The sequence below is a fragment of the Canis lupus genome, chromosome 4 (assembly GCF_048164855.1).
Source record: "Canis lupus baileyi chromosome 4, mCanLup2.hap1, whole genome shotgun sequence".
In the NCBI taxonomy this organism is placed as follows: domain Eukaryota; kingdom Metazoa; phylum Chordata; class Mammalia; order Carnivora; family Canidae; genus Canis; species Canis lupus.
Genome location: NC_132841.1, coordinates 1,231,851 through 1,256,267, shown reverse-complemented (window position 1 = coordinate 1,256,267; position 24,417 = coordinate 1,231,851). Strand labels below are relative to the sequence as shown.

The following is a 24,417-nucleotide window of genomic DNA, read 5'->3' as shown; positions in this document are numbered from 1 at the left end:
AGTTTGCTGTCCTTTTCGTTATTGGCTTGTTTGATCATCATCATCATCATCCTTGAATCGGTTTCAATCGCCTCCATCCTAATAAATAGGAATCCTAAGGGTTCAGAGATAAATCGGTGCACTCAGCATTAGCGGAGGAGGATGGGTCAGCACTCACCCATCTCACTCTGGTTCGTGTTGTTTTCACGCTAAAACCAGTGTCGGTATATTTGGTACAGAAATTGTCCCTGATTAAAACTGTGGCGTGCAGTGCACCTAACCCTACCACCAAGTATTTATTTCCAAACTTCTAGAGGCTTCCGCGGAACTCCTGTATCAAAAGGTGAATTAAGGCCCTTCCTGCATTCTCCAACACATTTCTATTCTCAGCGGGTTTCAGGTAAACTGAAACCGCAAGTTGAGCCCTGAATTTTAAGGCTTATTGGAGAAGCTGGGAATCCTCTCCAGCCCCAAGGCTAGTTTTTAGACAAAAACTGGAATTTCACCCGCGCTCCAGGCTAAGAAAGTGATAGACTGCCTCTGGCTGCTGAGTCTGGGTTACCAGGCATTTTGTAAGCATCATGCCCGCTGGAAGAGGGTTCTGTTATCCCAGCATTATGGCATCTAGTTACCTTGTGCCACCCAAAGTGTCTGTTCTGGGATTTATGGTGTCATATTATTATTTTAAGAAGTTTAGATCTGTGCAGCTGTCAGAAGATCAGCAGATGGCCATGTCAGAGTTCTTCAAGGCCTAATTAACTTTTACCCTAAGGGCTCGGCCCAAGGGTGGAGCCAACAATGAATTCCAGGGTGTCATCTAGATGTGTGGCACTGAGTGAACTGACAGAATCAAAATAGTACTGGAAAGCTTGTTCAAAATTATGTCATTCATTCTTCCTCACATCCAATATAGTAGCATTGAAACCAAGTCACTAGGTTTGCTAATAGCAGACACTAGCATAGAACAGAAGTCTCGGGGATCCCTGGGTGGCGCAGCGGTTTCGCGCCTGCCCTTCGCCCGGGGCGCGATCCTGGAGACCGGGGATCGGGTCCCGCGTCGGGCTCCCGGTGCGTGGAGCCTGCTTCTCCCTCTGCCTCTCTCTGTCTCTCTCTCGCTTTCTCTCTCTGTCATGAATAAATAAAAATCTTTAAAAAAAAAAAAAAAAACTCTCCAGGTCGTCCACTGTACCATGTTTAAGTCACAACAATTTTCTTAGAGAAGTGATTTTGGAGAAACTGCAATTTAGGGAGACAAAACACACTTTTGAGGGCTTTGAAGACTTTCTAACTTTGTGGAGTTTATAATATTAACAGGAAAAATCGTTATGTAACTTAAACACTTTCCTGTATTTCTTTTCAATGTTATTTGAAATACCAGGTTAGGGGTCCGTAATTTGGATATATTATTATACACTTTGCCCAGCCTATTATTGGATGTTTAAGTTTTTTATTCTTTTGTGTTATTAAGTGGACACAATTTTCAAAACAGCTAGCAAGAAAATGTTTAGATTCACTCAAAATTTTCCCAGATCCATCAAGATTATACCAGAGTCACCAGTGTACAGGCAGGTACTCCTTTATCATGGTCCTTCCTATTCCTTCTCATGGCTCAAAGGGATGTTTTCCTAAGGGTTTTAAGGGTTTATGTTTTACTAAAATGTATGGAAATTTCTTTCAGGTGATTCTGGAGCTGCAAGATAAGGTCTCTTAAGACTTCTATCTTCCAACTTTCACTGTTTTGTCTTCATAGTTTCTATCCTTTACAAAGAACTGCAGAAAATGAACAAGTATCAGGTGCGTCATTTATTTAGCTCTTACTGTGTGTATATGTGTGTGTTTCTTTTCAGTGAGTTTTATGAAAGACAACCCATACATTGAACTAAAAAGTGCAAACAGTTAAAAATCACCTTCAGGGAAAATGCTCTTTGAATATCACAGCAGTTCCAAAGCATAGTCTGCAGACTTCTGGGATACTCAAGGCCTTTTTCCAGGGCCTGTGAGGTCAGAACTTAATACTAAGATGCAAAATGCCTTTTACACTAATGGTGTAAAAGCAGTGTTGACTAGGTTGCTGCCTGTTGGCATGAATTATGACAGTGATAGCAATGACTGTATTTCTCTGCAGTGAACTCACAATAAAAAACTGCCACCATTACTTAAGGATGACCTTGATGAAACAGTAAAAATTACTAATTTTATTAAATCTTGACCTTGAATACATGTTTTGTTATTCAGTATGACAAAATGGGAAGTTCACATAGAGTACTTTCACTACATGCTGTGTAATGATGGTTGATTGTCTAGAGGAAAAGTAGTTGTGCAATTAATCTGTGGGCTCACGAAGCCACCTTTTATATGGAATACTATTGTTACTTGAAAGAGTAACTGGCAGACAAATTATGGTTATTTGGATTGGTATTTACCAAACATTTTCTGAAAAATGGCTTAAGTGAGCCTGTCACTTCAAGGAAAATAACTTTCAGTATTTTTTGCCAATGTTAAAAGTTGAGCTTTCATGTGAAAATACAGATTTTTAGAAAACTTGTATTCTCCACTGTGAAGCTGACTTAAAGACTTTTCGGAGAAGATTGGCGAGGATACTAACAAATGTGATAATATGTTTTATGTGTGTCTGCATTTGAGTAATATTTCTGATGCATGTGCTCACAGGCAAATAAGCAGTTTAGGAGGACAGTGTGACACAGATATGAGGAACAGAATAAGGTGGTTAGGGAATGCCAGTCTAAAAGGTAGTATTTGAAGAGAGTCCTGGTTAAATGAGAGTCCTGGTTAAATTCCAAGTAGAATTCTGGGGGAAGAGCATTCCAGGAAGAACAGCAAATACAAACACTCTGAGGCATGTTCCAGAAACAGCATTCAGGACATTGAAGCGACAAAGCAACCTAGGGGAGAATGATCTAAGAAGGAAGATCAAAGAGGCAGAAGGGACTGTAATATGTAGGACCTTGTAGTCTGAAGGAAATAACTAAATTTCAATTTTATTTATTTAAAAATCATACAGTGTATTTGGCAATCAGTTTCTCAGTCCTTTCATAAACACTTGACGTAATCAGTCCTATGTAATTCTAATTCTCACAGCCCAGCTTTTGAAATGGTTTACTACCAGATCATAAATTTTTAGTGTGGACATATCTGATATTAACTAAAAATCATAGTCTTTGGGCATGAGGGTGGGGAAAAAGACACTCGAAAGAGGGAGAAATAATGTAGGCGGAAGCTCAAAATACATAGCCCATTCAACAGTTTGCTTTAGTCTTGAACGTCTCTTTAAAGTGACGTTTGCTTTAGTCTTGAATGTATCTCTTCTAAGTGACATTCTCCTTATCCAGAATTCATTCAGGGGTGCCATGATTTTCCCATATTAGGCTCTGTAACTAATTTCTGACTGGCCAGTCTGGACAACACAAATGACTAGTGAGCCTTTTTGTTTTGTGAAGTAATTTTGAGAGCAGTCGGAGATCCCTGGGTGGCTCAGCGGTTTGGCGCCTGCCTCTGGCCCAGAGTGTGATCCTGGAGTCCCGGGATCGAGTCCCACGTCGGGCTCCCAGCATGGAGCCTGCTTCTCCCTCTGCCTGTGTCTCTGCCTCTCTCTTTCTCTACGTCTATCATAAATAAATAAATCTTTTAAAAAAATTTGAGAGCAGTCATCACTAACAACTCTTGAAAAAGTTTATTTTATGCAGATACCATAAGTTTTTGTTTGTTCATAGCCATTTTGGCCAAATTAGATGTTCTTTATTTCTTCTTGCATCTCTCAAGTTGTAATGGCATAAATTTCTTCTGTTTGAAAACATCCTTTATGTTGTTTTTATTCTGCTTACTTGCTTGTTTTAGTGAGGGCCTACTGGTGGAAAGTTCTAAGTTTGGTTTATCTGAAATATAAATAACTTTTTCACTGTGTATAGCACTCCTTGTTGACAGTTCTTATATTTTGAAACATTGAAAAGCATTCATTATCTTCTACTGATAGTACTGATGATTGACCTTTTGTTAGACCTCTAAAGTAAATTTATGTTTTGGGCTGGTTACTTTTAAGATACCTTATCTCTACTGTTTCGGATGTGTGGATTTTTCTTGATCCTGATGAGATGTTTGTTGTACTTCCTTTGGGTTGAGTATTTTGAGTATTACAGTGGATCTCCTTTATTGACTTTTAAGCTCTACTTTTTTCTAATTTCGTTTATTATTTAGTCTGAAGATTACATTTTTCACCATTATCTGTGTCTTCAAATATTTATCCACGAACGACATAATTAAATTCAGCAGCATAATTCTGTTTAAACCCTCCCACCAGTGTGGTCCTTGTTTTTATATCTCACTTCTCCATATATTTTTAACTCCAAATACTTGTTATTTTTTTCTTTAATCAGTATTAATTTTTTTTAAAAGTAACTTAACGTATATGTCTGTGGATGTGTGCATGCGTGCATAAAATAGTGTTTTATGTTTATACAAGTATCTGTGCTTTGGGTGCTCTGTATTCTGTCCTACAGGTTTAGGATTCTCTCTGATATCTTTTCCCTTCAGCCTAAGCAACTTATTTTATCATTTCATGTAGCACAGGAGTTATGGTGACGAATTCACTTTATCTTTCTGAAAATGTCTTTATTTCATCTTGGTTTGCGAAAGATATTGTTGTCAAATATAAAACTATACTTCAAGTTTTGTTTCTGCATTTATAGGATGCCTTTGTCTTCTGATGTTTCTGATATCATTCCTCATCTTGTTACTCAACAGAAAATAACGTGTCTTTTTTCCTCCACCAGTGCTTAAGATTTTCCTCTTATCTTAGTTTTCAAGAGTTAGATTTTGATGTGCATAATTATCATTTGTTTTGGATTTATCCCTCGAGGTCAATAAAGGTTTATGGATTGTTGCCTTTCATCATTTCAGAAAGTTCTCAACCACTTACTCTTCAAGTATTTTCTTTGTCCCATTCTCTTTTTTCCTAAGATTACAGTTATACACAAATGTTAGAGACAATATAAATAACACGCAAATGTCTCAGATGCTCTACTTAGTTTGGGGTTTTTTTAGTCAGTTTGAATATTTCTGTTGAACTGATTTTTCAAGTTCATGGTTTCCTTCTTTTTTTCAATTCACTTTCATTCATAAGCCCATAAAATCCACTTCTAATACGGTATCTTTTAATTCTGAAAGTTCCTGTTCTGTTCTTTTTCTGCTATGGTTCTCCATTCTTTCATTTATATTGTCTGTTTTGTTACCTGGTCATTTAATTTTCATTATAATTACTTTAAAATCCTTATCTGCTAATCCCAACATCTAGGTTATCTGCTTCAAAAGCCTTCTTTCTTTGGTATGTATGAACACTTTCTACTTTTTTTGCATGTCTCATAATTCTTTATGTGCTAGACACCTTATAAAAGTAGAGATCAAAGTTCCAGCTCCAGAAAAACGGCATATCCCTTCTTCTGTCTGGTTCCCAAGTCAATCTAATAGGTAGTTGAACTGACCATGGACTTTAGTTAGATTCAGTTCACTAATGATTTCAAATGGTTTAAGGGCAGGATCAAGGCTTTCCCTTCAACTGAGCTTGGGATCAGAGCACCACTGAGGCTCCACTGATGTGCTCTATAGTCTAGCCACCAGCCTCCCTTTGGGTGACTGAGAAGTTCCTACCCTGCAGAGCTTTCACCATCTGAGACATCTCTTCCTGCCATGGTGCTCTGCTACCAACCTTTGGAGGGTTGTTGCTGTATACTCAGTAGAGGCCTATGGGGAAGACTGGTGGCTGTTTATATTTCAGACCATTCATATTGATTATGGAGCTTCCTATTTGGTTCCAGAAACTGCTTCCCCAACTTAAAATAAACTGATCACTTTGAAACATTTGGCGGCAAGTGAAGAAAAAAGAAAAAAAAAAGAGTTCTGATACTAGGATTCCATAATTTAGGGACCTTTTGAATGTGAAACCCCCAGTCACCTGCTGTATCAAACAGCAGATTGGTGTTCACTTCTGTTGTAACTGGAGTCTGCAGGGATTCTAATAAACCACAGAAATCCATAAGCAAACATTAACATTTTGTTGAGTTGGACTACTTCCCTCTCTCCTTTACTTACCCCTAAAAATGAGTCATTGTGGTTTTCTTTTCTTTTCTGGAGTATTCATCTCTTCTGAGTTTTTTTCCTTTGTTCATCTTTGGATTCTCAGTTCTCTGATAGGTTTTAGAAAACTTGTAATTTTCTAAGTTAGGGGATTGTTCTTATTGTTAGTGTGAGACCCGCTTCTCTTTTGTCTTACTATATTACATTCAGAACCAGCTTTTTATCCTATGGTCAGGATGCTAGCTCTCAGCTACTTTCTGCTCTATGAAATTTGAAAATGTCCCGAAAATTCAAATTAAAGGTATAGAAAAAAACTCTTATTTTTTTCTAGGATCTTGATCCCTCCAATTTTGGTGCATATATTTGATGCTTTCATACAGCCACTTTTAGCATGTTTTCTGAGTTGTGGTTTTTTACGTTTATTTTTTAATAGTGGAAAATCTACATAAAATTTACCATTTTAACCAATTTCAGCTATACAGTTCAGTGGCATTAAGTACATTTCACATTATGGTACAGTCATCACCACCATCCATCTTTAGAACTGCTTTCATTTTGCAAAACTAAAAAAAATTATTTTACAGATGTTATTTGCTTATTTGACAGAGAGAGACAGCAAGTAGTAGGGAGTAGGGGGAAGGGCAGAGGGAGGAGAAGCAGGCTCCCCACTGAGCAAGGAGCCGGATGTGGGGCTCAATTCCAGGATTCCAGGACCATGCCCTCATCTGAAGGCAGACACATAATCAACTGAGCCACTCAGGTGCCCCAGAAAAACTGAAATGGTAACCATTAAACAATAACTCCTTATTCTCCCTTCCACTGGGAACCACCAGTCTACTTTCCCTCTATAAACTTGACTATCCTAGGTCTCTTGTATAAGTAGAATCACACAGTATTTGGCCCTTTAACTGGCATATTTCACTCAGTATAATGTCTTTAAGACCGGTCATGTAGCATGTGACAGGATTTCTTTCCTGTTAAAAGCTAAATGATATTCCATTATTTCTATCTACCACATTTTGTTTATGCATTTGTCTTTTTTTGCTATTGACATTCTTTTTTTTTTTTTTTTTAAGATTTTAGTTTTTTTTTAATTTATTCATGAGAGACACAGAGAGAGGCAGTAACACAGGCAGAGGGAGAAGCAGGCTCCATGTAGGGAGCCCAATGTGGGACTCGATCCTGGGGCTCCAGGATCACACCCTGAGCCAAAGGCAGATGCACAACCGCTGAGCCACCCAGGCATCCCTGCTATTGACATTCTTTATTAAAAATCAAGATTTTACACTTTTTAATGAGTTCCATCTTTCCTTTTGCATCCAGTTAACTTCTGTTTATGCTCATACTTACCTTCTGTGATGCAGCCTCTTCTCTCCTTTTAGTTGTGGAGTTTGTTCGGCTAGTCTTGGGGTTGTTTTCTTGGTTTATTTACACTGATGGGAGTTTTATCTAGTTGTACCAAGGGAGGAGGCGAGCCTAAGGGTCCTCCTATTCCACCAATATATTCCCAGCCTCCTCTTTTTGCATTCATCTGGTGATAGACACTTGGGTTTTTTGCACCTTGTGGCTATTATTAATGTTTCTATGCATATTGGTGCACACATATCTGTTGGAGTCCCTGCTTTGAGTTCTTATAGATGTGCAACTTGAGTGAAATTGCTGAATCATATGCTAATTCTGTGTTTATGTTTTTGAGAACTGGCTTTCTGTATTCTCTGTAGAGGTTACACTATTTTATATCCTCACCAGCAATGTATAAGATTTCCAGTACCTCTCAATCCTTGCCAATATTTGGTATTTTACTGGGCTTTTATGTTGTTGTTATGTTGAAAGTAGTCATCCTAATAGGTATGAAGTCATTTTTGTTTTGTGCTGTTTTATTGTCTTTATTCTTTAAATTCCAGCAAAATTCACTTTTTGGGTATACACTTCAGTGAGTTTTGACACATGCATAAAAGCATATAATCATAACCACAGTGATGCTATATATGCCCCAAAATTCTCTTGGAACCCCCAAAACTAATCCTGGCCATCACCAATTTATTCTTTAACCCTATAATTTTGCCTTTTCCTGAATATCATATAAATTAAATAATATGTAGTTTTCTGAGAATACCAACTTTCTTTTAGCATAATGCATTTGAGATTTAATCATGTTGAATGTATTCACAGTTCATTCTTTTTATTGCTAAATAGTATTGAGCTGTATCTGTGTACCCACTTGGTTAACCCATTCACCACTTGAAAAACATTTGGGTTTCGGTTTTGTGGCAATTATAAAAGGAGCTGTTATAAATAGTTGCATTTAGATTTCTGTGTGTACATGGATTTTCATTTATCTTGGGTAAGTACCTATGCATGTGTTTGCCTGGGTCATATTAAGTATTCTGATTAACTTTATAAGAAACTGCCAAACTGTTTACCAAAACAACAGTACTATTTTGTATTCCTACCACAATGTACAGATGTCTACTTGTTTCACATTCTTGTCACCATTTTGTATTGTCAGGTTTTTTTTTTCAAGTTGTGCTGATAGGTATGTAGTGGTATCTCATTATGGTTTTAATTCGCATTTTTCCTAAAGACTAATACATTGAAAATGTTTTAGTGTGCTTATTTGCTACCCACATATATCTCCTTTTGGAGTGTCTATTCAAATTTTTTGTCTATTTTTAAATTAGACTGTTTTATTATTGATTTTGAGAGTTATTATATGAACTGGATATAAATAATTTCTTAGATTTGTTGTTTTCAAATATTTTCTTCCTATCTGTGCCTACACTTTTCACTCAACAGTGTCTTTCACAGAGCAAATTTTTCTGACCTCTAGATTTTTTTCTTTCTAAATTCTTTTAGTGTTGTATTTGATGAGTCTTTGCTTAACTAAAGGTCACAGAGACTTTTTCCTATCTTCAAAGAATATTATAGTTTTACATTGTACATTTAGGTTTATTATTCATTTTGAGTTGATTTTTATACAAAGTTTAAGTTCTTGGCTAAGGTTCATTCTTTGTATATGGATACTCATTTTTTTCCAGCTCCATTATTGAAAAACAAATGTATCTAAGTTACCTTAATATATATTTCCTTGCTATGTATACAAATAGATATAGAAATGATTACAGACATGTATACATGAGTTAATATACATACATATTTACTAACTCTGCTGAGAATACCTATAGTCAGTGACACCCTAGAAGCAATGAACATACCCAGCACACAGATCTTAGTTCTAAACACTATTTGCCAATAAAAAGGAACCAGAGGGGCACCTGGATGGCTCAGTCTATTAAGCAGCTGACTCTTGATTTCAGCTCAGGTCATGATCTAAGGGTCCTGGGATCAAGTTCTGCATTGGGTTCCACACTCAGTATCCTGCTCCATGTTTAGTGGGGGAATCTGCTTGAGGATTCTCTCTCTGTGTGTGTCTCTCTCTGTCCCCCTTCCTCTGCACCCACCCCTGATTGCACACACACTCTAAAATAAATAAATCTTTTAAAAAAAACTATGGGACCTGAATAACATGGAGAAATTACTGATTTTAGGGCGAGGGTAGAAAAATATAAAATAAGCCCAGATAGTTTTGTAGTATCAAAAAGTATGTGCTCAGAAACCGAATGATGGGGACATGTCAAATGGACATAGCCAACATGAAACATCTTCTCATGGGCAAACTGGAAAAATTTAAGCAACAAAATAAATAACTCACTATTTGATTCTAACGCAAAGCATTAAATATTTGAGGCCATAATGATATAAATAAATGAAAAAATAAACGGGAGAAAAGAGAACTCCTCTACATGAAGAATTAGAAATAATATACGTAGATATTGCCAACTCCTATAGGTAGTGCTTATTCTATCCCTCTTTGAGTATGGGCTGGAGTAATGAATTGCTTTAAAGAATACTGTATGAAAAAGAAATAATTCAGTATGAAAAACAGTTACTCTACAGTGGAGAAAACTGGCAAAAACTCCCTTAACAAACTGATCCAGGTTAATATCATCAATGGTATCAGGTACCCCCACGGACATTATTATGAGAAAGACTCTGTTATTCTGCCTCCAAAATTTATAATCTCAGTTTAACCAAGATAAACCCAAAAAAAATTCCTTGTGCAATTCGACATTTATTCTCTATATGCCTAATATCTTCTTTAATTCAGCCAAGATTGTCAAATTTTTTGTATTTTTTTCGAGTGTCTCATTTTGATGTACTCATTTCCTTTTTTTATTTTTTAAAGTTTTGTAGCCGTTACACTGAAGATTACTATTAATATCCCTAATTTATAACAATTTAGTTTGAAGTGATACCAACTTAACTTTAGTTGCATAGAAAAACTGAAATGTAGCTCTGTTTTTCCCCCTTCATATTGTTGTTGTAACATATATTTGTATGTTGTATGCCTCTTAATATAGATTTATACTTCTGTATTCATTTGACTTTTTTCATTTTTTAAAATTTTTTTATTATAAATTTATTTTCTATTGGTGTTCAATTTGCCAACATAAAAAATAACACTCAGTGCTCATCCTGTCAAGTGCCCCCCTCAGTGCCTATCACCCATTCACCCCCACCACTGCCCTCCTCCCCTTCCACCACCCCTAGTTCGTTTCCCAGAGTTAGGAGTCTTCATATTCTGTCTCCCTTTCTGATATTTCCCACACATTTCTTCTCCTTTCCCTTACATTCCCTTTCACTGTTATTTATATTCCCTAAGTGAATGAGAACATATAATGTTTGTCCTGCAATTGACTTACTTCACTCAGCATAATACCCTCCAGAACCATCCACGTTGAAGCAAATGGTGGGTATTTGTCATTTCTAATAGCTGAGTAATATTCCATTGTATACATAAAACACATCTTCTTTATCCATTCATCTTTCAATGGACACCAAGGCTCCTTCCACAGTTGGCTATTGTGGACATTGCTGCTAGAAACATCGGGGTGCAGGTGTCCCGGCGTTTCATTGCATCTGTATCTTTGGGGTAAATCCCCAACAGTGCAATTGCTGGGTCGTAGGGCAGATCTATTTTTAACTCTTTGAGGAACCTCCACACAGTATTCCAGAGTGGCTGCACCAGTTCACATTCCCACCAACAGCGTAAGAGGGTTCCCTTTTCTCCGCATCCTCTCCAACATTTGTGGTTTCCTGCCTTGTTACTTTTCCCCATTCTCACTGGTGTGAGGTGGTATCTCATTGTGGTTTTGATTTGTATTTCCCTGATGGCAAGTGATGCAGAGCATTTTCTCATGTGCATGTTGGCCATGTCTATGTCTTCCTCTGTGAGATTTCTCTTCATGTCTTTTGCCCATTTCATGATTGGATTGTTTGTTTCTTTGGTGTACAGTTTAATAAGTTCTTTCTAGATCTTGGAAACTAGCCCTTTATCTGATACGTCATTTGCAAATATCTTCTCCCATTCTGTAGGTTGTCTTTTAGTTTTGTTGACTGTATCCTTTGCTGTGCAAAAGCTTCGTATCTTGATGAAGTCCCAATAATTCATTTTTGCTTTTGTTTCTTTTGCCTTCGTGGATGTATCTTGCAAGAAGTTACTGTGGCTGAGTTCAAAAAGGGTGTGGCCTGTGTTCTCCTCCAGGATTTTGATGGACTCTTGTCTCACATTTAGGTCTTTCATCCATTTTGAGTTTATCTTTGTGTATGGTGCAAGAGAGTGGTCTAGTTTCATTCTTCTGCATGTGGATGTCCAATTTTCCCAGCACCATTTATTGAAGAGACTGTCTTTCTTCCAGTGGATAGTCTTTCCTCCTTTATCGAATATTAGTTGACCATAAAGTTCAGGGTCCACTTCTGGATTCTCTATTCTGTTCCATTGATCTATGTGTCTGTGTTTGTGCCAGTACCACACTGTCTTAATGACCACAGCTTTGTAGTACAATCTGAAATCTGGCATTGTGATGCCCCGAGATAAGGTTTTCTTTTTTTAAAATTCCCCTGGCTATTCAGGGTCTTTTCTGATGCCACACAAATCTTAAAATAATTTGTTCTAACTCTCTGAAGAAAGTCCATGGTATTTTGATAGGGGTTGCATTGAACATGTAAATTGCCCTGGGTAGGATGGACATTTTCACAATATTAATTCTGCCAATCCATGAGCATGGAATATTTTTCCATCTCTTTGTGTCTTCCTCAATTTCTTTCAAGAAGTCTTCTATAGTTTTTAGGGTATAGATCCTTTACCTCTTTGGTTAGGTTTATTCCTAGGTATCTTATGCTTTTGGGTGCAATTGTAAATAGGATTGACTCCTTAATTTCTCTTTCTTCAGTCTCATTGTTAGTGTATAGAAATGCCACTGATGTCTGGGCATTGATTTTGTTCCTGCCATGCTACCAAATTGCTGTATGAGTTCTAGCAATCTTGGGGTGGAGGCTTTTGGGTTTTCTAGGTAGAGTATCATGTCATCGGCAAAGAGGGAGAGTTTGATTTCTTCTTTGCCAATTTGAATGCCTTTAATGTCTTTTTGTTGTCTGATTGCTGAGGCTAGGACTTCCAGTACTATGTTGAATAGCAGTGGTGAGAGTGGACATCCCTCTCTTGTTCCTGATCTCAGGGGAAAGGCTCCCAGTGTTTACCCATTGAGAATGATATTTGCTGTGGGTTTTTTGTAGATGGCTTTTAAGATGTTGAAGAATGTTCCCTCTATCCCTACACTCTGAAGTGTTTTGATCAGGAATGGATGCTGTATTTTGTCAAATGCTTTCTCTGCATCTAATGAGAGGATCATATGGTTCTTGTTTTTTCTCTTGCTGACATAATGAATCACGTTGATTGTTTTACTAGTGTTGAACCAGCCTTCTGTCCCGGGAATAAATCCCATTTGGTCATGGTGAATAATTTTCTTAATGTACTGTTGGATCCTATTGGCTAGTATCTTGTTGAGACTTTTTTGCATCCATGTTCATCAGGGATATTGGTCTGTAATTCTCCTTTTTGGTGGGGTCTTTGTCTGGTTTTGGAATTAAGGTGATGCTGGCCTCATAGAACGAATTTGGAAGTACTCCATCTCTTTCTATCTTTCCAAACAGCTTTAGTAGAATAGGTATGGTTTCTTCTTTAAACGTTTGATAGAATTCCCCTGTGAACCCATCTGGCCCTGGACTTTTGTGTCTTGGGAGGTTTTTGATGACTGCTTCAATTTCCTCCCTGGGTTATTGGCCAGGTTTTCTATTTCTTCCTGTTCCAGTTTTGGTAGTTTGTGGCTTTCCCGGAATGCGTCCATTTCTTCTAGATTGCCTAATTTATTGGCATATAGCTGTTCATAATATATTTTTAAAACCGTTTGTATTTCCTTGGTGTTGGTAGTGATCTCTCCTTTCTCATTCATGATTTTATTAATTTGAGTCTTCTTTCTCTTTTTAATAAGGCTGGCTAATGGCTTATCTATCTTATTAATTCTTTCAAAGAACCAACTCCTGGTTCTGTTCATCTGTTCCACAGTTCTTCTGGTCTTGATTTCGTTGAATTCTGCTCGAATCTTTATTAACTCTCTTCTTCTGCTGGGTGTAGTATCTATTTGCTGTTTTTTCTGTAGCTCCTTTATGTATAAGGTTAGCTTCTGTATTTGAGTTCTTTCCAGTTTTTGAATGTTTGAATGGATGCTTGTATTGTGAAGTATTTCCCCCTTAGGACTGCTTTTGCTGCATCCCAGAGATTTTGAACGGTTGTATCTTCATTCTCATTAGTTTCCATGAATCTTTTTAAATCTTCTTTAATTTCCTGGTTGAGCCTTTCATCTTTTAGCAGGATGGTCCTTAACCTCCACGTGTTTGAGGTCCTTCCAAACTTCTTGTTGTGATTTAGTTCTAATTTCAAGGCATTATGGTCTGAGAATATGCAGGGGACGATCCCAATCTTTTGGTATCAGATCAGACCCGATTTGTGACCCAGTATGTGGTCTATTCTGGAGAAAGTTCCATGTGCACTTGAGAAGAATGTGTATTCAGTTGCGTTTGGATGTAAAGTTCTGTGGATATCTGTGAAATCATTCTGGTCCAGTGTATCATTTAAAGCTCTTGTTTCTTTGGAGATGTGTTTAGAAGACCTATCGAGTGTAGAAAGCGCTAGATTGAAGTCATCGAGTATAAGTGTATTATATCTAAGTATGTCTTAACTTTGGTTATTAATTTATTTAAATATTTGGCAGCTCCCACATTCAGGGCATATATATTGAGGAATGTTAAGTCCTCTTATTGGATAGATCCTTTAAGTATGATATAGTGTCCCTCTTCATCTCTCACTACAGTCTTTGGGGTAAATTTTAGTTTATCTGATATAAGGATGGCTACCCCTGCTTTCTTTTGAGGACCATTCGAATGGTAAATGGTTCTCCAACCTTTTATTTTCAGGCTGTAGGTGTCCTTCTGTCTAAAATGAGTCTCTTGTAGACAGCAAATAGATGGGTCCTGCATTTTTATCCAGTCTGAAACCCTGTGCCTTTGGATGGGGTCATTAAGCTCGTTCACGTTCAGTGTTACTATTGAAAGATATGAGTTTAGAGTCACCATGATATCCATTCAGTCCTTGTTTTTGTGGATTGTTGCACTGGACTTCTTCTTAAAGGGGAATTTTAAGAGTCCCCCTTAAAATTTCTTGCAGAGCTGGTTTGGAGGTCACATATTCTTTCAGTTCCTGCCTGTCTTGGAAGCTCTTTATCTCTCCTTCCATTCTGAATGAGAGCCTTGCTGGATAAAGTATTCTTGGTTGCATGTTTTTCTCATTTAGGACCCTGAATATATCCTGTCAGCCCTTTCTGGCCTGCCAGGTCTCTGTGGAGAGGTCTGCTCTTACCCTAATACTCCTCCCCATAAAAGTCAGGGATTTCTTGTCTCTTGTTGCTTTAAGGATCTTCTCTTTATCTTTGGAATTTGCAAGCTTCACTATTAAATGTCGAGGTGTTGAACGGTTTTTACTGATTTTAGGGGGGGATCTCTCCATTTCCTGGATCTGAATGCCTGTTTCCCTTCCCAGATTAGGAAAGTTTTCAGCTAGGATTTGTTCAAATACATATTCTGGCCCTCTGTCCCTTTCGGTGCCCTCGGGAACCCCAATTAAACTTAGATTTTTCTTCCTCAGGCTGTCGTTTATTTCCCTTAATCTATCCTCATGGTCTTTTAATTGTTTGTCTCTTTTTTTTCTCAGTTTCCCTCTTTTCCATCCACTAGTCTTCTATGTCACCTACTCATTCTTCCACCTTGTTAACCCTCATCATTAGGACTTCTAGTTTGGATTGCATCTCATTCAATTGATTTTTAAATTTTATTTATTTATTTACGATAGAGAGAGAGAGAGAGAGGCAGAGACACAGGCAGAGGGCGAAGCAGACTCCATGCACCGGGACCTGGATGTGGGATTCCATCCCGGGTCTCCAGGATCGGGCCCTGAGCGAAAGGCAGGCGCTATACCGCTGCGCCACCCAGGGATCCCTGATTTTTTAATTTCTGCCTGATTAGATCTAAATTCTGCAGTCATGAAGTCTCTTGAGTCCTTTATGTTTTTTTCTAGAGCCACCAGTAGCTGTATAATAGTGCTTCTGAATTGGCTTTCTGACATTGAATTGTAATCCAGATTTTGTAACTCTGTGGGAGAGAGGACTGTTTCCGATTCTTTCTTTTGAGGTGAGGTTTTCCTTCTAGTCATTTTGCTCAGTGCAGAGTGGCCAAAAACAAGTTGTATTGGGAAAAGGAGAAAAAGAGAGGAGAGAAAGAAGGAAAGAAAAGAGAAAAAGAAAAAAAAAGGAAGAAAAAAAAGGAAGAAATAGAGAAGGAAGAAGAAAGGAAGGGGGAAAAAAGGTGGGGGAAGCAAACAAATCAAGAAACAAAACAAAACACGGGGGAGTATCTTTTGATTCTGTATACTTTAAGTCCCTTGACTTCCCCTGGAACTTGTCCCTCTAGCTGGTCTTCTGGGGGAGGAGCCTGTTGTGCTGATTTTCAGGTGTGAGCACTTGGGGGAGCTGCTCTGCCCCTGCCTGGTGCAGGGCTCAGTGGGGGTTGTTTACCCTGTGAGACCCCTGGAGGAACACAGTGGCTGCGGCCAGCTCTGGAGCCCTGGAGTCAGCTCCCACAGTAACTACCGAGTTCTCAGTCTGCAGGGGCCTGGATGCTCCTCGGGTGGGGCCACTGATCTGCTCAGCTCGGGGCACGAGCGTCCTTGCTGTCCTGGGCCCTACTGGCCTTTGCCTGTCCTGGGGGTGGCGGGATCCTGGGCTGTGTCCTGGTTCCCTGTGCTCCCGGGCCTGTGCTGTTGGATTCGCGCCCCGCCCCGCAGCCCCCTCCGCGGAGCCACCGCCCGAGCCCCCCCACAGCCGCTCCCGCCCCGCAGCCCCCTCCGTGGAGCCTCCCTCGAGCCCCCCCCAGCTGCCCCCGCCCCACAGCCCCCTCCGCGGAGCCGCCCCGAGCCCCCCGAGCTGCTCCCGCCCCGCAGCCCCCTCCGCGGAGCCGCCCCCGAGCCCCCCGAGCTGCTCCGGGTCCCCCGTGCGCGCTGCAGCCCTTAGGGAGCTCGGCGCACTCTCCCGGGGCGCAGGTGTCTGTCAGTGTCCCCGGGAGCCCGAGGGCATCCCCGCCCTCCTCCGTCCTGCTCCAACTCCCCGCGAGCCCCTTTCCGCCCGGGAAGGTTGGTGCAGCTCCTGCTCCTCCGGGCCGGGGCTCTCCTGTCCTGGGGACACTCGCCCCGGCCTCCGCCCGGCTCCTCGCGGGGCCCCTCCCCCTTGGAGGCCTTTTGTTTATTTCTTTTTCCCCGTCTTCCTACCTTGATAGAAGCGCGAACTCTTCTCACTGTAGCGTTCCAGCTGGTCTCTCTTTAAATCTCAGGCCGAATTCGTAGATTTTCAGGATGGTTTGAAGTTATCTAGGTAATTTGGTGGGGACAGGTGACTTGGGGACCCTACTCTTCCGCCATCTTGCTCCTGCTCCCCTCATTTGACTTTTTATTTAATTTTTTTTTTTTTTTTTTTTATGATAGTCAGAGAGAGAGAGAGGCAGAGACATAGGCAGAGGGAGAAGCAGGCTCCATGCACCGGGAGCCCGATGTGGGATTCGATCCCGGGTCTCCAGGGTAGCGCCCTGGGCCAAAGGCAGGCGCCAAACCACTGCGCCACTCAGCGATCCCCCCTCATTTGACTTTTTTTTTTTTTTAATTTTTACTTATGATAGTCACACAGAGAGAGAGAGAGAGAGAGAGGCAGAGGGAGAAGCAGTCTCCATGCCCTGGGGGACATGGGATTCGATCCCAGGTCTCCAGGATCGCGCCCTGGGCCAAAGGCAGGCGCCAAACCGCTGCGCCACCCAGGGATCCCCCCCCTCATTTGACTTTTAAAAGCCATATAGGATATAAAAAAAAAGAAATAAAAAAACCACAATAATACAGATTTCATATTTATCTCTGGTTTCCTTTACCTATGTTCTTCATCTGGCCCAAAATTGTCTAGTCTTTTCATTTCAATCCAAAGAACTCCCTTTGGTATTTCTTCACCCCCTCACCCCCCACCCCGTGGCAGTTCTTGTAGGGCAGGTCTACTAGTCCCTCAGCTTCAATTTTTTTTTTTTTAAGATTTTATTTATTCATGAGAGAGGCAGAGACATAGGCAGAGGGAGAAGCAGGCTCCCTGTGGTGAGCCCAATGCAGGACTTGGACCCTGGGGCCACAACCTGAGCCAAAGGCAGACACTCAACCACTGAGCCATCCAGGTATCCAATCACTTAGCTTTATCTTCAAATGCCTTTTAATTTCTCCTACATTATTGAAGGACAGTCTTGCTGGATACAGAATTCTCATTTGACAAGTTTTTCTCCCAGCATTTTAATGTTCATAATGCCTTCTGGTCTCTACGGTTTCTGTTGAGAGATCTGCTTTAATCATATTGAGAATCTTGCTGCTCTTAGGATTTTTGTCTCTGACTTTTGACAATTTGATTAAAATGTATTGTATGGAGCTGTTTGAGTTTATCCTTTTTGTACTTCATTTTGTTTCCTATATGGAGAGATTTATGTCTAGCATCAAATTTGGGAAGTTTTGGCCATTATTTCCTCAAATATTTTGTCTCTTTTCCTCCCTCTTCTCTTTCTGGGACTCCCATTTTGCTTCTGTCATTATGGGTATTAGTGCCCCCACAGTTCATTAGGTTCTGTCTGTCTTTATTCTTTTTTCCTTCTGCTCCTCAGACTGACTCATTTCAACTATCTTCAATTTTACAGATTTTTCTGCCTGCTCAAATCTGTTGTTTTGATCTGTTGTAGTGAATTTTATATTTCAGTTATTGTACCTTTGAACTTCATAATTTCTTCATGGTTTCTTTTTATAACTTCTCTTTATTGATATTGTATGTACATACATTGTTCTAGTTTCCCTCAGTTCTTTGTCCATGGTTTCCTCTAGCCCTTTGAGCATACTTAAAAGAACTTTTTATAGTAAACCAATATATTTACTAGGTCAGGGATGATTCCGATCAATTTTTTTTTCCTATGAATGGGCCAACTTGTTTATGCCTTATAACTTTTTGTTAAAGTATGGATATTTTGGAGCAGCCGGGGTGGCTCTGTGGTTTAGCGTCACCTTCAGCCCAGGGCCTGATCCTGGAGTCGCAGGTTCGAGTCCCACATCAGGCTCCCCGCATAGGGCCTGCTTCTCCCTCTTCCTGGGTCTCTGCCTCTCTCTCTCTCTCTCTCTCTCTCTTTCATGAATAAATAAAATCTTTTTTAAAAAGTATAATATTTTAAATATTATAATGTGGTTACTCTGGAAATCAAATTATCCACTTCCCCAGGGTTTGCTTTTGTTGCTTGCTAAAGGTTATAGTTGTTCATGTTTACTTGCACAATTTTTCAAACACTATATTCCTTGTCATGTGTGGTCACTGTCATTTCTGTACCATTATCTCAATGGTTATCTAGTGATCTGACAGATTTTCTTAAACTTCTGGAACCAAAAAGAAAAATCAAATACTCACTTGATATTTATAGATTGGCTCTAAGATAGGGCACTCCTTCAACACAGGCTGCCTACCCTTCTGCCTTAGCCTTCCCCTCTTTTGAAGAGTCCAAAAATTAGCCAGAGATGCATATAAACGTAGTGTTCTCTCAAGTGTTTTCTGAGCCTGTGTCCAGCCCTGGGCATGCACATTGCTCTCTGGATTCCCTGGTTTATGCACTATAGTCCTTCAAAGCCCTTGTTCTGCCTAGTATCTTCCTCCTCACCTTCCTCCTTCCTGGGCATTTGGAGTTGTCTGTGCTTGTTCCATTATCACCCCTTGCTCCACATGGCCACAGATAGTATATGTCCTTACATATTTTTAACGGAGTCTGGCCCAGAATGCCATTCCAGCCTTAAAAGGACAAAATGAAGGCAAGCCTCTGCACTCATCCACCAGGAAACCACTAGACAGATCAAAACACAGCGGATTTTGAACACAGTCTATATTGTTCAACCCTGTCAAGCTGCACCAAGAACGCTGGCCCTGTCCGTACTGCCCCTGCTACACTGGAGAGGGGGTTGGTAGGTGGGTAAGCAGAAATACCACAATGCTTTCTTCAAATTTAGCAGCTGCTTTCTTAAGTACATCCCTCGTTGCTCTAAGTTTTTCATTAGTTTTTAAAGCTTAGATTCTAGAGTTCTGAAATGGCTGATTTTTGTCAGTACCTTAATGGTTGCCCCAGTGGAGGGACCCATTTTTGAAGCTCTCTACTTTACCATTTCTTGTGACATCATTCACATTCAAAAGCTTTTTAACTACAAAGGCAATTTACTTATTAGAGATATAGGACTACTCAGCTTAGGTATTTCTTCCTGAGTGAGATATGGAATTTTGTTACTTTCCAGCAATTAGTCCATTTCATCTAAATTCTCAAATTTATAGGCTTAGAATTGCTCATAGTGTTGCTTTATTAGTCTTTTAATATTTGTAAGGCTGAAGGAATTGTTCCCCTTTTCATTTCTAATACTGTTAACTTGTTTTCATGGTCATACTGGATATAACTATCAATTTTCTTAATCTTTCAGGGAACTAACTTTGTCATTGTCTTCCAGTAACACTAAACAAAGTGCTCAACATTATTTCAAATATTTGGCAATTTTCCAGATAACTTTGTTATTATTTCCTTTGACTTCTAAGTTTAATTTTTTAAAGATTTAATTTATTTAATTGAGAGCAAGAGAGCATGGGCAGTGGGAGGGGCAGAGTGAGAAATAGACTCTCTGCTGACCAGGGAGCCCAATGTGGGGCTCTGTTCCAGGGCCCTGGGATCATGACCTGAGCTGAAGGCAGACACTTAATGGACTGAGCCACCAGATTCAACTAATTTCTAATTTTAAATCAGCAGTGGTCAGAGAATTTATTTTGTATGATTTCAGTTATTTTAAGATTTCTGGACAGAAAATGGTCCATCAGTGCATATTCCATGAAAAGATGTATCTTGCTAACATACTTACCAGTATCTAGAAAGGACAATGTGATTGTTTAGTTTACAGAACAGACCAGTTCTTTTCAGTGTCTCTGAAAGCAATCCAATTTAACTTCCACAGCTTCCTGTTATGGCTATACCAGAAGTAGGTTCTTAGTAATGTTAGCTGTTATTTCTCATTTGCCACGTGCTTTTCTTTCTTGTTTTCTTTTATGCATAGTCTAGTTCTTTGGAGAAAATGTGCATAGTTTTGTATGATTTTAATACCTTTATGTTTATGAAAACTTTTTTTTTTCCTATCCTTGAATGAAAATTTTTGCAGGACATGAAAGTTTAGATTCAGAATCTTTTCCATTAGAACTTTGAAGATACTTCTTCATCTTTGGTTCTGCATATGTCAGAACCAAGTCACATGTCAGCTTTATTCTTATTCTCTTAGCTATTCTCTTAATTGCTGACGTGATACAGCTATACTATAAGAACATAGTACTTAGAAGTATTACATCACAAGTGTTGCCTTTTAAGAAATCCATATGTATTAAAAAGGAATAAAATGTCTATGTGCGCAGAACATAGTTTTGTGTTTCTCTTTTGGTCTGCTTGTTTCCATACTACAAGCCCCTGAATGCCTCTCCTTATATGGTGAGCTCATTTCACCAGCTTTTACTTTCTACCAAATGCTGTTTTTGTTTAAAAAAAGGAGGTGGGGAACCCTGGGTGGCGCAGCGGTTTGGCGCCTGCCTTTGGCCCAGGGCGCAATCCTGGAGACGCGGGATCGAATCCCACGTCGGGCTCCCGGTGCATGGAGCCTGCTTCTCCCTCTGCCTATGTCTCTGCCTCTCTCTCTCTCTCTCTGTGACTATCATAAATAAATAAAAACTTTAAAAAAAAATTAAAAAAATAAATAAATAAAGGAGGTGGGAGTGGGAACAAGGAATCACACAAGCTTTGCTTTGATCAGTTTCCCTACTAAATCAGTCATTCTGCTGTCCTTATCAAATTCCAGCCCTTTGACTCTGAGCAAAGATGTTTTCCTGAGCTGTTAGGATATGTGTCCAAAAGCTGGTTTCTCTTCCCTAATGAATTTTAAGTCTTCCAATAATTTCTCAAATTGTCATGCTCAATGATTACAGCTTTTACTCCTTTGCTGTGCACTTACCAAGCTACTCTACCTTGGACTTTTACATTTGAGTTTTGAACTATAACTGCCCATTAGTTGTGAATCTTTCTTTGGCTTCCTAAACACTCTCCTCCTGGCCTGCCCTTATATTTAGAAAAGTTCTGTCAGGTTTCAGTCTTGGCCTAGTTTCTCCTACCATAACCTTGAATATTGTTGCTTTTAGATTTTTTATTTTTTTATTTTTTATTTTTTTTACTCTTCTGGAATCCCGATTTTCTATACATGTGACAATATTATTTGTGGAAATTTACTTACATGTATCTCTGCCAATATGGATAGTTCCAGCCACGGTCACTTCACAGTGTGAACAGAATTCAGCTCATTGCTTCCTCCTGCCCAACTGATTCTTTTTCTTGTTTTCCAGTTTTCCTTTATGGATTTCCTAGTTGCCACAGAATAATGTTAGTTGGCAAAATACAAATGTTTCTACACACCGCACAATCTCCTCCTATGATATAGCTAGGAAGACAAACCTCTGTTCATGTATAAATTGAGAGATCACTGTCATGGGCAAAAGCAGCTTGGAGCTTACCCCACAGCAGGAAGTCAGGAGGGGACTGATGGAAGAGAAAAATTTTGATGGTGATGTCATAGTTGTAAAGCAACAAAACATCAAGTGAGCATTGCCACAAGCAGAGGCACCCAACCCACCCTGACTGGGGAGATGGAGGAGAGGTCTGAGATAGTGGGGTCCAAGTACTGGCACTGGAAATAAAAAAGAAGGGACTTAGAATGTGTGCAGTAACACAGATGGCAGCTTTAAGAAGTTAGCAACACAGAGGAAAAGAAGTCGAATCCCTTGTTTGCTTGGTAGTGAAGGCAAATAAGAAAACAAGAAGGTGAAATTTAGTTTCCTAAAAACAACAACAACAACAAAAAAACATTATTACAGAATCTAAAGACATCACCCCCATACTGCTGTTTTCTTCAAGAATGTGAATATATTATGCCAACAGAGTTTTCTGAACAAAGGACGAGGCTAACACTTTCATCCCTCCCCACCATAAAATGAGATCATGATCAAAAAATGTTACTCAGCATGCATACAATACTAAAATTAGAAGAAAGTAGAATGTATGAATTGACATTTATTCAGTTGATGTCCTCTCTCCTCCCCTAGACAAACAAAGCGGAGGAGAGTACAGCTTTCCAATATTAAGGAGTTTCAGATGTAAAATAACTTTAAAATCCAGAGGTTAAAGACTCAGAAACTGAGAAAAACAAGTGAATATAAAATATAAGCAAAATAACTCAGGAAAGAAATAGTAGAAAAGAAAATCCTGTCAGATTAAATTACAGTGCATCTGCGGGAGAAGATAAATGAAAGTATGATAAATGATATGTAGAAGGAGAACTGAAAGAGGCCATGGAGTGGGGGAGGGAGTGGTGGTAAGAATCGACAAGGATGAGGAAGAGAGAGTAACAAATAGGAGCTAAGGTAGAATCCCTGTATAACAACACCTAAATAGCGGAAGAAAGCTAATATTTAATCCAAGGAAACTTTCCATAAAAGAAAAACTGAATTACATATTGAAAAGGCTCTGTGTGCCAGAGAGAACTGACCCAGAATTGTAAACACCCAAGAGAGATTCTAATAAAACTACTAGACTTATTCAAAAGTAGAGAAAAAAAAGAGTCCTCTAGGTCACAGGGAAAAAGTCCACATCACTCACCAATGAAAAAATAAAACTGACATAACTCTTATTAGCAACATATGTATAAAACAATAGCAGGACAATGTTTTCAAGAAAAAAGTATGAAGCAAGAATTTATATTCAGCAAAGGAATTCTTCAAGTTTTCCCATTATATTCCAGATTCTATAGAATATAAGCAAAGCAATGATTGGAGGAAATTTCAGTCTTATATAGTCCTGTCAACAAAAATGAGAGACTGAAAATAATTAGCATTATGGTTCTAGCTATTATCAAACTATATAGATACTGTGGGAGTTAACCTCCGTCTTCTCTCAGTAATTATTCAATTCCAGTGAAGTTGTTTCTTGTCCCCACTCCTGCTATTTTAAATGTTTATCGTTCACACATGCCTCTTAATTTACTTAATTTTCAAAACACTAAACTACCAGTCTACTCCTGTAACTCTAGTACTTAACATCTGTTTCTTCAGTGGCTCCCTGTACAGAGTGAATGGGTGACCATCCCAAAGATGTGCAGGACAGCCCACAAAGTGTAACAATAGTGTGAAATAGAATATCTATTTATATTTTTCTTTCTTATAAGCAGAAAAACAAAACGTGTCAATTTTTAATAAATAATTATAAATATATATTAATAAGCAGGTACCAATTAAGTATGCAAAATCTGTATTTTATGGCCTACAGTCACATTCAGAATTATTCCATGTTCTTTTACCTGACTGATGTGTATCGCCTTCTAACTAATTTTTCCTATTCCCATAGTATGCTGTCTTATTTGTTATTTTCCTAAATTTGCAGTTTGTCACCATCAAGGCCTTTGCCAATTCTCTTTTCTTTATTCCACAAGTTCGTTATTTTACCTAATAAAATCTGACTTGATAATACACAATGCAAATACCCATCCTCATTGTGACCATCTTGTATCTTATACATACAAGATACTGTCAGAGTACCAGCTATACATATTACATTCATACATTTACATCTTTGCCTCCTTGTCAGACTGTAAGCTCTTTGACAGCAGGAATAATTGCTTTCATTCATCTTTGTATCTCCAACAAGAGTTCCAGGCATGGGTGGCGTCTCAGTAAATAC

General features: G+C 39.1%; 1 protein-coding gene and 1 long non-coding RNA gene across 5 annotated transcripts in view; one reads left to right on the top strand and one right to left on the bottom strand.

The window, feature by feature from the left end:
• The window catches only part of ZNF25 (zinc finger protein 25), a 34,812-nt gene that overhangs the window by 4,173 nt on the left and 6,222 nt on the right, over positions 1–24,417 (top strand). For 2 of the 4 annotated variants that reach the window (XM_072822917.1, XM_072822916.1), the window contains exon 2: positions 1,658–1,773. The exons of the other annotated variants lie outside the window; for them this stretch is intronic. In XM_072822917.1, the coding sequence (XP_072679018.1) occupies positions 1,759–1,773 (15 nt within the window). In that variant the 5' untranslated portion in view covers positions 1,658–1,758. The remainder of the gene's footprint in view (positions 1–1,657; positions 1,774–24,417) is intronic. 4 annotated transcript variants of the gene reach the window in all.
• On the bottom strand, positions 12–22,924 carry LOC140631719 (uncharacterized). The gene is made up of 3 exons (XR_012029211.1): positions 21,923–22,924; positions 16,841–16,939; positions 12–1,104 (listed from the first exon to the last, which is right to left on the bottom strand). It is a non-coding gene; the product is annotated as an uncharacterized lncRNA (long non-coding RNA).